The sequence below is a fragment of the Pistacia vera genome, unplaced genomic scaffold (assembly GCF_008641045.1).
Source record: "Pistacia vera cultivar Batoury unplaced genomic scaffold, PisVer_v2 Contig1497, whole genome shotgun sequence".
In the NCBI taxonomy this organism is placed as follows: Eukaryota; Viridiplantae; Streptophyta; class Magnoliopsida; order Sapindales; family Anacardiaceae; genus Pistacia; species Pistacia vera.
Genome location: NW_022195573.1, coordinates 44,429 through 56,769, shown reverse-complemented (window position 1 = coordinate 56,769; position 12,341 = coordinate 44,429). Strand labels below are relative to the sequence as shown.

General features: G+C 35.1%; 2 protein-coding genes across 2 annotated transcripts; both read right to left on the bottom strand.

The window, feature by feature from the left end:
• Positions 1-2,705: 2,705 nt before the first annotated feature.
• Positions 2,706-3,381, bottom strand: LOC116124120 (proline--tRNA ligase, chloroplastic/mitochondrial-like). Its single transcript, XM_031409825.1, has 2 exons — positions 2,950-3,381; positions 2,706-2,803 (listed from the first exon to the last, which is right to left on the bottom strand). The coding sequence occupies exons 1-2, from the start codon at positions 3,307-3,309 to the stop codon at positions 2,741-2,743; spliced, it is 423 nt and encodes a 140-aa protein (XP_031265685.1). The 5' UTR covers positions 3,310-3,381; the 3' UTR covers positions 2,706-2,740.
• Positions 3,382-4,206: 825 nt separating this feature from the next.
• LOC116124122 lies at positions 4,207-5,466 on the bottom strand. Its single transcript, XM_031409827.1, has 4 exons — positions 5,409-5,466; positions 4,880-5,317; positions 4,721-4,779; positions 4,207-4,638 (listed from the first exon to the last, which is right to left on the bottom strand). Exons 1-4 carry the CDS (start codon positions 5,464-5,466, stop codon positions 4,459-4,461), a joined length of 735 nt encoding a protein of 244 aa, XP_031265687.1. The 3' UTR covers positions 4,207-4,458.
• Positions 5,467-12,341: the final 6,875 nt, after the last annotated feature.

The window sequence follows — 12,341 nt, the reverse complement described above, 5'->3', positions numbered from 1 at the left end:
CGTTCTTGATAGTCAAGCTAATAAGGTATGCAAGTTGCAGAGATCCATTTATGGACTCAAGCAAGCTTCAAAGAGCTAGAACATTCGTTTTGATGAAGCCGTAAAAAAATTCGGTTTTATCAAGAACGAAGATGAGTCATGTGTTTACAAGAAAGTGAGTGGGAGCGCAGTAGCATTCTTAGTGTTATATGTCGATGACATACTTCTAATTGAGAATGATATACCGAACTTGCCGTCGGTAAAGACTTGGTTATCCAAGTGCTTCTCCATGAAGGACTTAGGAGAAGCAGTCTACATCCTTGATATAAAGATCTATCGTGATAGATCGCGTAGATTGCTTGGCCTAAGTCAGAGTGTATATATTGACAAAATACTGAAAAGATTCAGCATGGAAGAATCCAAGAAAGGATTTCTTTCGATGTCACATGGTGTTTATCTCTCTGAGGAATTGTGTCCTAAAACACAAGATGAGAGAGATAGGATGAAGAGGATCTCATATGCATCAGCAATTAGATCCATCATGTATGTCATGCTATGTATTCGGATTGATGTCTCATGTGTTTTGAGCACTTGTAGTAGATATCAATCGGATCCAGATGAACATCACTGGCTGGCCGTCAAGAATATTTTTAAGTACCTAAAGAGGACTAAGAATATATTCTTGGTTTATAGAGGGGAAGATGAGCTCACTGTAAAATGATACAATGATGCCAGTTTCCAAACGGACAAAGATGATTATCGATCGCAATCAAGGTTTGTATTTTGTCTCAATGGCGGTGCAGTGAGCTAGAAGAACTCCAAGCAAAGCATTATAGCGAACTCTACAATGGAGGCTGAGTATATTGCATTGTCAGATGCGGCCAAGGAGGCAGTCTGGATTAAGAAGTTCGTTACTGAACTTGGTGTGGTTCTCACGATTGTTGATCCTATAGACATTTATTGTGACAACAATGGAGCAATTGCTCAAGCCAGGGAACCACGGTCTCATCAGAAATCCAAACACATACTCAGACGATTCCATCTCATCAGAGAGATAATTGAGAGGAAAGACGTGCAGATTAGTAAAGTACATACTGACGACAATCTCGCAGATCTACTGACAAAGCCTCTGTCGCAGCAAAAGCATGACAGACACTTGAGATCATTTGGTATTAAATACATGAATGATTGGCTATAGTGCAAGTGGGAGATTGTTAGAGTAGATGCCCTAGAGCCAATCAATTATTGTANATGCTTCTTTAATTTAAAAATATAAAATGCAACATATCAGTTTATTGATTATTATTATTATTATTATTATTATTATTATTATTATTATCATTATTATTATTATCATTATTATTATTATTATTATTATTATCATTATTATTATTATCATTATTATTATTATTATTAAAATTTTAAAAAATCAAAAAGAAGAAAACCAATTTAGTCTTCTACTAAACACTATCTTTCATTAATTTGCAGATAAGATATTAAAACTATCTTTTAATAAGCATAAGAACATTCAATGGACCACACTCTGCTGGTTATGAACGTCACATCCATATGGAAGATAAAGGTGTAATGGGGTTTAGCAAGAAATATAGTTCAAGATTTCAAGTTTCTCTTCAAGATTTTTAGCACCATGTGCACCTTACAGTAAATATTTATCCAATCAGAAGATGCCGGGAGCACTTTACAATCAATTTATCACTTATCAGCCTATAATATTCAAAATGAGCAGTTTAACAGCTCCCTGGGCAAGTCAGGAATTTCAAGAGGCACCACAGCATCATAATGCAGATTTATAAAGTTTCAGAAGAGAAACATAAATAGTATTAGATTTTAGAGATATAGTGATTGAGAGAATCTTTTATATCATGATTTTCCACAAAGGCAGGAAATCTTAATCCTCCCTTTCACTAATTACATCAAACTTGTGATAATAAGACGTAATAATGTAACGCAAAACACAGCCATCATCCCTTTCATATAAAATCTTATAGAAATTGCAGACATACATCTAATTGCATCATACAATCAACAGATATTGCAAGTTTTTCACTTTAGGAAGGACCAGTATTAGAATGTTGCAAAGAAACTGATATAGGGCAAACATGCAGCAAGCGAGTGGAGGTTAATCGATCCAAACCTCTATAACAGGCTGGACTAACTTTACAAAGCAGACAAATTCAGCACTCACAACTTCAGCAATTCCAGGACAAATAAAATGAACATCCATACAGCATCATCCCCTTGCCTCCAATGGATTCAATTTCATGTTATACCAAAAAAAAAATGTCTTATTTCCTTAATCTGAACTTTAGTAAACTGTAAAAGGTTGAGATCTTTTGATTGAAAAAAGGACATAGACTCTCAACTGTCCATCTTTTAATCCAATGATTAAGACTTGAAGTTAATGAGTAATATTTAATGTTTTTCAACTAAGCAGCTCTCTAAACCCTTAAATTAATGCAGCTTAATGCTTTAGGACTTATGTCTCTTTTCACTTGAAGTTTTAAGTCAAAAGATCTTGACCTTTCGTGAGATACAAATATATAAACTTCAAATACACAGTGACTAAAAACACCCAATTCCCCGTGAATGTCATTTTAACAATCAACAAGCATAATTTGATAATTTATTTGAAATTTCTTCTGAACATTTCCTGTGTCAGTGCAGCAAACAATAAAGCATTAAAATCATAAAATCAAATTTTTTTTCACTCTTTCTCAGCAATCAAACAGAGAGGTCAGAATCACACCTGTGGAAAATACATGTTACTATGCCCAGTCTCCTTGAACTTGACATTCAAATATTCCTGCAAATTATTTATAATGAAATAAATAAATCAATAAATTGAAAAGTATGATGTAATTATTAATAGCATTTTCAAATTTGAAAATATAAGCTTTCAAAAAGCTCAAAGTGTGGTCCAAAAGCCATAAAACAAAAAATAATAACAACCTGAATTGCCTCCCAAATAGCATAACCGTAAGGTCTAATAACCATGGTTCCACGAACCGGACCGTAGTCAGCAAGCTCAGCGTTGGCAATAACATCGAGGTACCATGCATTGAAGTCCTGAGACCTAGGCGTGATGACACGGTCCTGGTTAACTCGCTCTTGACTCACTTTGTTCTTCTGCTTATCTACTCGGCCCTCAGTCTCCGGCGGACTCGAGGCAGCGCTCTGAGCAGAGAATCCAGCGGCGCGCAAAGGCGGCAGGATGTGGTGGCGACGGCGCAGAATCGCAGGAGACTGGCGAGAGACGGAGGGAGACGAGAAGAGTGAAGTAAGAGAGGGTAGCCTCAGAGCTACTACCATTTCCTTGAGTCGTTTAGAGCAAATTGCGCGACGCTCGTGCTGCGTTTTAGTACAGCAGTGGAAAAGCAAGGAGATGAGGTTTTGATGTGAGAAGTCTGCGTAGTGACGTGCATTGCAGATGATGGAGGGTCGGCTTCGTCCATTGATGGATCTATTTTCTTTTGGGCCTAATTTCGTTGCTTAGTTGGCTCATGGGCTTAGAATTTACCTCCAGAACAGACAAGAACAAGAGTAAGAAAAGGACAACGCCCTGGATAAGTTTGAAGAAACTCCGTTGAAACCTTGAATAGAAATGGATTTAAAATAGTTGAGCTTACCCAACCAATAATTTTAAGGTCTCGAAGAATTAGTTGAAATATATGTAAGCTAACTTAAACACCCCTGATCATTAAAAAAAAAAAGATTCATTACATTTTACACTATCGAATTATGAATTAAACAATGGTTATAGATTATTAATTAATCAAATTAAGTTATTATAGTCCGAACTATTTATGTTTTATTATTATTCATTGCAATTTCTTCACGGCATGATCACTTCAAAGTGACAACCTTTTGTTATAGAAAGTTAGCATTTCTTTCATGCTGAACACATCCACAGTTATTTATACTTTTGTTTCATAATCATATGACACTGTAGAGCATCTAAAAAATGTTATTGAACCCAGAAGACAAATCATTTGTAATCAAAAGGCTCCAGTATAACCAAGATAATTGTCATCAATGTGATAATTCCTGTTCTCATGAGATCTATAAAGCGATCACCTTATTAAGTACCTTCTCATATATTGCTACGAAGTTAAGCCATAGTTACAAGCAAATAATTGTCATCACAAGAAAAACTTCAGTTCTTAACTAACGGAGAACTTGCTCGACTACAATCACATTGGAGCTGCATAATATTTGCCTACTAGCGTAGACAAGGATAACTACAAGTCCTAAAAACAAAGAAATTCCTACTTCAAACCAAACACAATATGCAGTACTGAAGTTAACCACAAATATGCACAGTACTGAAGTTAACCACAAATGTGCACAGTACTGAAGTTAACCTTACAAGAAAAGTTCAAACCCAAATTCTACCACAAAAGTTAAACGACCATAATTGCTGACATATTCTATGCACTAGGAAAGTCAATGCTTTGGCAATTATGGTGTCTTTATCAGCATAAAGTTGACTTCTTCATCCCACTGCATACAGCGATTTGGTGATTTTGGAGAATCAAGATCACTGAAATGTTCACTTTTCTGAGGTAATTGAGCATCTCCGAGTCCATGTTCTCCAAGCTCTTCCAATTCTAACCACCTTGGAGGACTTGTAGGCTGAAACTGAAAGAAACTAACATCCATTAGATAATCCATAAATAAACAGCTTTACCGAAACAAGTAAACAACCAAAATAAAAACAGACCTTAAAATCATCCAATGCTGAAGATGCCACCCATGGAGACACTGACTGCTTAGAAAAACCTGAAACAAAAGAACCAATGAACAAAAACAACAATAGAGATTTAAGGATTTTTCAAGTACCACCACAGTAAATATTTAAGTGTTTGTTAATTTTGTTTACCATTATGTAGTCCAACTGTTATCAGCAACTCATCTATGTCCATAGCTTTTGTCCGTGCCTTGAGGCATTCTTCATGGTTGTGTAGAAAATCTTCCTCTGCCAAAGCATTGAGATGTTCCTCCTCCAGAACACTCAGTTTCGCATTCAGATTAGAGGCCTCACGCAGATGAGGCTTCCCAAAATTCGAAATGTCAGAAAGTACTTTCCTGGTGCTGGTCTGTGATTTTTCAGAAGCTTTAGAACTCTTCTTTTTGCTTCCATCAAATGTAATTTTAGAGGCACCGATGTCTTTCTCAATAAAAGAGTTGGAACTAGGCTTCTTTAAGGATTGATTGGGAGTAGGCTTCACCGAATTTGATAAATCACCAAGTGGCTTCCTTCCGCCAAGCCCTCCTTTCTTTAGGGCTTTAGAAACATTGGTCTTCCCCCCAGCAGATGCTGTTGTAGAAGATTATTTAAGTACAATAAGGGTATCGAAAATAAATGAACAACCACATCTCAAATCAAACAGAAAACACAGATGACTTACCATTATAGTGAACATTCAGATTCCTATCATGAATCAGGCTACCAACTTGTGATGCCATCGACTAAGTTTGTGAAACAATTCAGAGCAGTACACTGCAGAGAAAGAAACATATGTATCATATCAGACCAGAAATTTAGAAGAAAAAAAATATTGAATAAATTTCCTCGGTGTTGTGGTTTACATTTTTAATACAAATGAAAAAAGAACCTAAGAAACAAGAAATGGAACTCCCAAGCAAATCAACAAAGTAAGGTACATCTTCAAACACCAATCTGAATGTTTTGTTGTAAAAGAACCCAATTTGAAATCAAACAACAATAAAATAACGAGATAATCCTGATGCTATGGATCTCTCTTTCAACAATGGTTTAAACACCCATATAAACTCTTACCCACGGAACACCCAAACTTTTTCATAATTCTCAATACATTGATTTATTTTCTCACTCCTAAAAGTGTTCGGGTACTATGTTTATCTCAATAATGCAAAATTTGGTTCAACAAAAACAACATCAAAATCAAACACGATGATCTCAAACAGTCCAGCAAGCAACTCTATGTTTCATCATATTCGTTTCTTGAAGTCTCAACAAAAAGCAAATGAGGCCTGCAATTCGAATGCCATGCTAGTTATGCTAAGAAATCCCCGCATCATAGTTTTCAAATTACCAGAAAAAGCCTGGGTCTTCAGTTCACAATTCAAGCAAACACACCCCACCACAAAAACACCTTTCTGAAAAATTTAATTGGTTTTATGCTACTACTACCTTTCCTGTTACCACTAAAAGCTGAGATAAATTAGAAAGAAAGCAACAAAACTTAAAACCTCAGGTAACTCTAATTTCTGAAAGATTAGAAATAGTCTTGATTTAAAAAAAAAAAAACAGCAATAATTAACCTTTTTCTTAATTCCATCAAGAAATTCAAGATTCAAGATTAAAAACCTTTCTAAAAAATCCTCAAAAACCCAAACCAATAAGTTCATCTCAAAATATATTTTACGGCCCTTTAATTCCTAAAATTTACGAACTTCTTCTAAAGTTTCCCCTTATTCCCAGTTTGTTTGCCTAGAAAACAAAGAGAAGAAAACTGAACTTCGAAACCACAAATTAGAGTTTGTTTCTTTGGGCTTAGTTGATGTAAAATGATGGTTATCTTAAAACCCTAAACAACAAAAATCTTCAAATCTAGGGTTTATTTCTAAAATTTTCTCGGTAAACAAACAGATTAGTCATCAGTGGATAGAAAAAAACCACTCTCTAAAGCAATTTCGCACCACATGATAACATCTCTCAAACGAAACGTTAGAAGAAATAAGAAATTTCAGAGGTTTGAGAGAAATAACTCACAAATGGGTGACAAGGATCAATCTTCCTTTCTTGATTCGCTTCTTAATTTTCTCGGCCTTTCCAGACAGTTTTCTCTCTTTTGATCAACAAATCAAATCACTCTCAACAAAACTTGCAGTTGTTATTTGAAATGGGTCTCGAAGAATGTTTGGCTCGTATATGTAGACGGCACTGGGGTTCCAACGGTAACTTTCTCTTTCTTTTACGTTAATGCCCTTCTCTGGACAGGCAATTACGACATATTATTTTCATTTTAAGCCGTACGATGACTTGCATTGATCATTTGATGAGAGGGGTAATGATGCATCGAGTAAAATTAACGGTAAAGTGCCTAAATTGCGAAGTTGTACATGAATAAAGTTGGAAATCCAAGATCACCGTTTAAAAGAAAACAAGAAAATATCATAATTTTTTAGTTATTTACTCAATATGTATTTAAGATTTAATGCAAATATTAAAGTCATATCTATTTTGGATTATGTTAAATTAATTGTTAGAAAATTTTAATAATGTTATATATGTAAGATTATACCCAAATTTCATATCTCAAGTGATTTTACATTAAAGTATTTTTTTTTTTTTTATTTAATAAAGAGTAAACGACTTTTTCCCACCCAAATAATGCTTAATGACACTTTTTCACCCACAAACTTTTAAAATATCACTTTATTACCCAAATTTATATTCCATTTACTACCCAAAATACACTTTCCGATTTGCCGACGAATGGAGGGCAAATTTGATCCAGGATATTGGGGCTTTTGACAAGGAGAAGTTAGTGAGTCTTTTGGTGGTAGCAAGTTGGATTTTGGTAATCGTGATTGGTTAGAATTTAACTTGGGAGGGGTGGTTACGCAAACCCTAATCGCACGATTGTTGGCAATTGGCAGGGCCAGTGAGAGAAAGGTTTGAGAGGTTTTAGTGAGTGATGATCGGGGAAGAGAATGGTAGGGGTTTGGATCGTAATGATGCCGGAATCGATCGACGAGAGTGCACTCACCAGCCAATTCCGGCATTGTTGCTACTAGCATTGTAGGGAGGTTATGTAGGACCCATATGGTGGGGCTTTATTGCGGTTTCCCCATTTTGCTACTTTGTCCCTTCAGTCAAAGAAATTTATATAAACTTGTAATGTGTGACGCTATACAATTTTTCAAAGGTTTTACTACGTCGTAATGTCCCCTTCAATAAAAAAATATGGCAATTTTTTCATTTTTCAAAGGTTTATCACCAACAGCCAGAAATCTAGCCTTCAACGAGAGTCATATCTAGTTGTAGATCTGGCCGGAAAAGGCCAGATCGACGCACGACCAGCCGAATCCAACCGCTAGTATGCCATTCTAGCTACTTCCAACCACGGTCCGGTGGTGGTGGCCAACTGCTAGTAATAGTTGAGTTGGTGGGGTGTTTTTGTTAATTTATAAACTTTTATTATGGGGGGTGTTTAGTTAAATTAACAAATATAGGAGTTAAACTAATCTAAATACTTTTAGAAAATATTTTCCAAAAATGTATTAAACGCATTCTTAGAATCTTATCTTATTCATAATAAAATACTATTCCAAAAACTTAAACAAACACAACCTAGGTATTTCAAAAAAAAAAAATCTATTATAAAAAAATATTTATTTTAAATAAAAAAAATTAAAATTAAGAGAATATGAAAATCGACCCAAAGTTGCAAACAAGTTGTCACCAGTGAACCACTGATAACGAGTAGAACAACACTACTGATACCATTCTAACTAATTGTTGTCACCGATAAAACCACCAGCAGTGAGTGAGACAACACCACTAGCACCATTACCATTGAAATTGTCCACTGAAGCTCTATTATAGAATATAAGCTTAATTACATCAGAAGGTATCAAACTATCACTTTTTTCTTATTGAAGGTATCCAACTATTTTTTTTTCAATTGAAGGTACTAAACTATCTATTATTTCTATTAAAGGTACAGAACTTTAAGGGTCCGTTTGTTTTATTATTTTGGGAATAATATTAGGTAGTTGAATAGGGGAGTATTACGAGATAAAATTTAAAAATTTACAAAAAAAAACCCCTAGGTTTGCTAATTTAACTAAACACCCCAATATATAAAAATTTTATAAAATAAAAAAAACACCCCCATCCACCCACAGTGCCATATTCTGGCCACCATCGCCGGAATCTGGCTGAAAAATGGCTTTACGATGCAGACCAGTCGAAATCTAGCGGGTAGAGTGTCGATATGGCCTTTTTCAGCCAGATCCATGGTGGATCTGGCCAGAAAAGTCCAGATATACGGCCAGAAAAGTCCAGATCTGGCTGTCAGCGATGGCCAAAGATATGGTCATTGTTGTCGATCAACAATGGCCAAGATTTGACCGTCAACGACGGCCATTTCTTTGGTCATCGCTGACAGCCAGATCGGTGAATTACCGGCCAATTCTGGTCATTTGTAGGTCATTGTGATAGATTCTGGCAACCACCGGTGGGTGGGAGTGTTTTTGTTAATTTTTAAACTTTTTTTCTGGGGGTATTTAATGAAATTAATTAACTTAAAGGGTCTAAAAGTTATTAAAAAAATACTATTTTTTCTCAAATAACAAAACAAACAATATTTTGGGAATAAGATTGGAAATATAGGTAAAAATAATATGTCAAACGGAGCTTAAGTTTTTTTTATTGAAGGTGTCAAACTTTATATTTTTCCCTACGGCGTTAAATATTGATGACATGACATTTTTTCTGTAAAAAATCACTGACATGACAATTTTGTTGTGTTTTTTGGACATTATAACGTGACAATAAAAGCTGACTCAGACATTTATAAACAAAAAAATCTCAAATTAACCCCTTTTTTTATTATTTAAATAAAAACCACCTAAAATAAATAAAATCTACAATAAAAACTTATCCTAATTAAAACCCACCTAAATTGCATTTGGGGTGTCAAATAACTTTTCATAGAAATAATGAATAACTCAACACAGAAGGATAAGCATGAGCTATCATTCTCGATTCCTGTATTTACCGATTCCAAAACTCAAATGCGGTTTTCATAGACCCGGTTCGTGTACTCAACCAATCCTATACGGCTATACCCCATTTAGGGTTTCCCAATCTGCATATTACTCTCGTTTCTTCGAAACCTAAGTTTCTTCAAATTCAAAGAAATGAAAACGAAAGCAGAAAAAATCTCACATTCTTAACGAAAGAGAACGAGCTGTCGATCAACGTCACCAAGTAACCATTGGTTTTTTATTTTATTAATTCAACATAAGAATTTGATAGGTCTCTTGCTTAAAATTTATTTTCCTGTCAATTCTGGTGTCAACTAAAACTTGGAGTTGTTTGGATTCGGTTGTCGTGTTTATTGCAGGAAGTGAAGCCGATGTTATTGAAGGCGTATGAAGCTCTGTTAGGTGCTACAGATCTTTTAATGGTTATGGGAAAATTGAGGATTGAGATTTGTTCTTCATCAAAATTGGTGTTGAAAAATCGTGTTTTGAGCTTGGAAGAGTGTGGCAAGCCCCTATGTATGAGATAACTTTCAATTTTAATCAAGGTAATGAACTGCAGTATTGTAGTTTTTATCGGCCCTACAAAAGTCCACGTCAACGCATCAACTCTCATAAATTTCCACGTATATATTTTAAAATTAAAAAAAGAAATTCACGTTATTTATTTTTAATGATACAATAAGTCAGTCATTAAAATGTTTGACAATATACAAGTTTAGTATCTTCAATAGAAATAATAGATAGTTTGGTACCTTCAACAAGAAAATAACAAATATACGCATACAAAATTATTCCAATTACTAAATGAACTTAAATAAACATTTAATTAATTAAATAATTTAAAAATATTGAAATAGTAGTGATTGCTAGTACTATAGGCAAACGGTCGAACGCCAACCAATGTCGGTCAACGCTATCAAAAGTGAGGCTTCGTAACATAATTGGTCCTAATGGGACCAAAAATGGGCAATCTGTCAGAATCCAATTGAATCATCGTATTCTGACACTTTTGATCAACATTGCCTGATTGTAAACCATGTCAGCCTTTTGATCATCGGTCAAAGGGAATTTCATCTTGAATTTCTTTCTCTTTTTTTGGAGGTAACATGCATGGAAGATGGTTTTTCAATTTAAGAAGTTTGATCTTATTTTTGAAAAAGGTTAAAAAGATATAGTTTGTCTTTTAGGATTTACTTAGAATATAAACAAACAAATTGAAATTATTTGAAGAATACTTCTCTTTTTGGAAGAATGTGAATCTCAAATTAAATCTTATATACCAGCCCGCTTTCTCTCTTGATAGTGTCAGTCCAGTAACACACAAATACCACCGTGTTACCAACCATAGTCTTAAAAAAATAAAAATAAAAAGAAGTGTGACAAAACATTTGGTCCATCAGGTTTAGGACCTGCCTCAGGCTCCTTGTAGGAGAGAACGGTTCGAATATTTTTTTTTTCCCCATTGCCACATCACTTAATTGCCACGTCAGTTTTCCAAAAAAAAAAAATATTTTTTTCTTCAAATATCACTTCCCCTAAATTGACTACCTCAATCAAATTCATTTTCTCTACAATACAAACACTACAATTTTTCCCCATTCCTTTCAATTTTTACCTATAATCTCACAATCAATTTCTCAGCCGATCTCATCCCAATTTCATTACATGCCGCGACGCCTCACCAAACGCCAACAAACCAAACCTGAATCATCTTTTCCATACCTCGCCAAATGCCGCCACGCCTCGCCAGATGCCGCGACGCCTCACCAAAGACTAACCATCATTTCCATGCCTCGCTAGAAGCTATTACGTCTTACCAAACCAACCGAAATCGTCATTTCCACGCCTCGCCTTGCCAAATGCCGTGACGCCTCGCTAGACGCCGACAAAGTACAAACAAAACTCTCGTCATTTCCACGCCTCGCCAGAAGCCGCCACGCATCGCCAGCTGAGAATCGAAGGCACAGGTAAGACTCTATTATCTTTTTCAGCTTGATTTTTAGTTTCAATTAGTTGTTAGGGTTATTTCATTCTATTTTTTTTTTTTTAAACAAATTGATTCATTGAAGAAATGCATGTTTATTTGGAAGATTCACACTGGTTTTCTAAATAATGATGCTTGTTATTTGCTTGTTGATTAGGATTCCAGAAGCTGCCCATTTCAAAGCCCTTGGCTCTACCGTTGAGGAAGCAATTATGGATTTGGTATTGTTGGTTGAATACTTGTGGTTGGTGTTGTATGTGATTAACCGTGGAATTTTTTTTCCTTGTTTCTGGATTTTTTGTAGTCCTAAATATTTAACAGGATTGTAGGAGAGCTTTAGAATGGCTTATAAATCCTAAATAGAAGTTGGGTCCAATTCATAGTTGCGTTTAATTCTGTTCGACTGGTTTGGTTCTTGTATGTTGGCATTTTAGTTAATACTGCTGAACTTTGGGAGTATGTATTTTGTGCCAAATATTTGCCTTTTATGTTCTGTTTTTAACTTCTGGTGCACCAACTTGATATATCTTCCGGGGTCAATAATAAAAGATTCAAACATATATAATTTTGGTAACTATTTTGGCAGGTAGTCGTG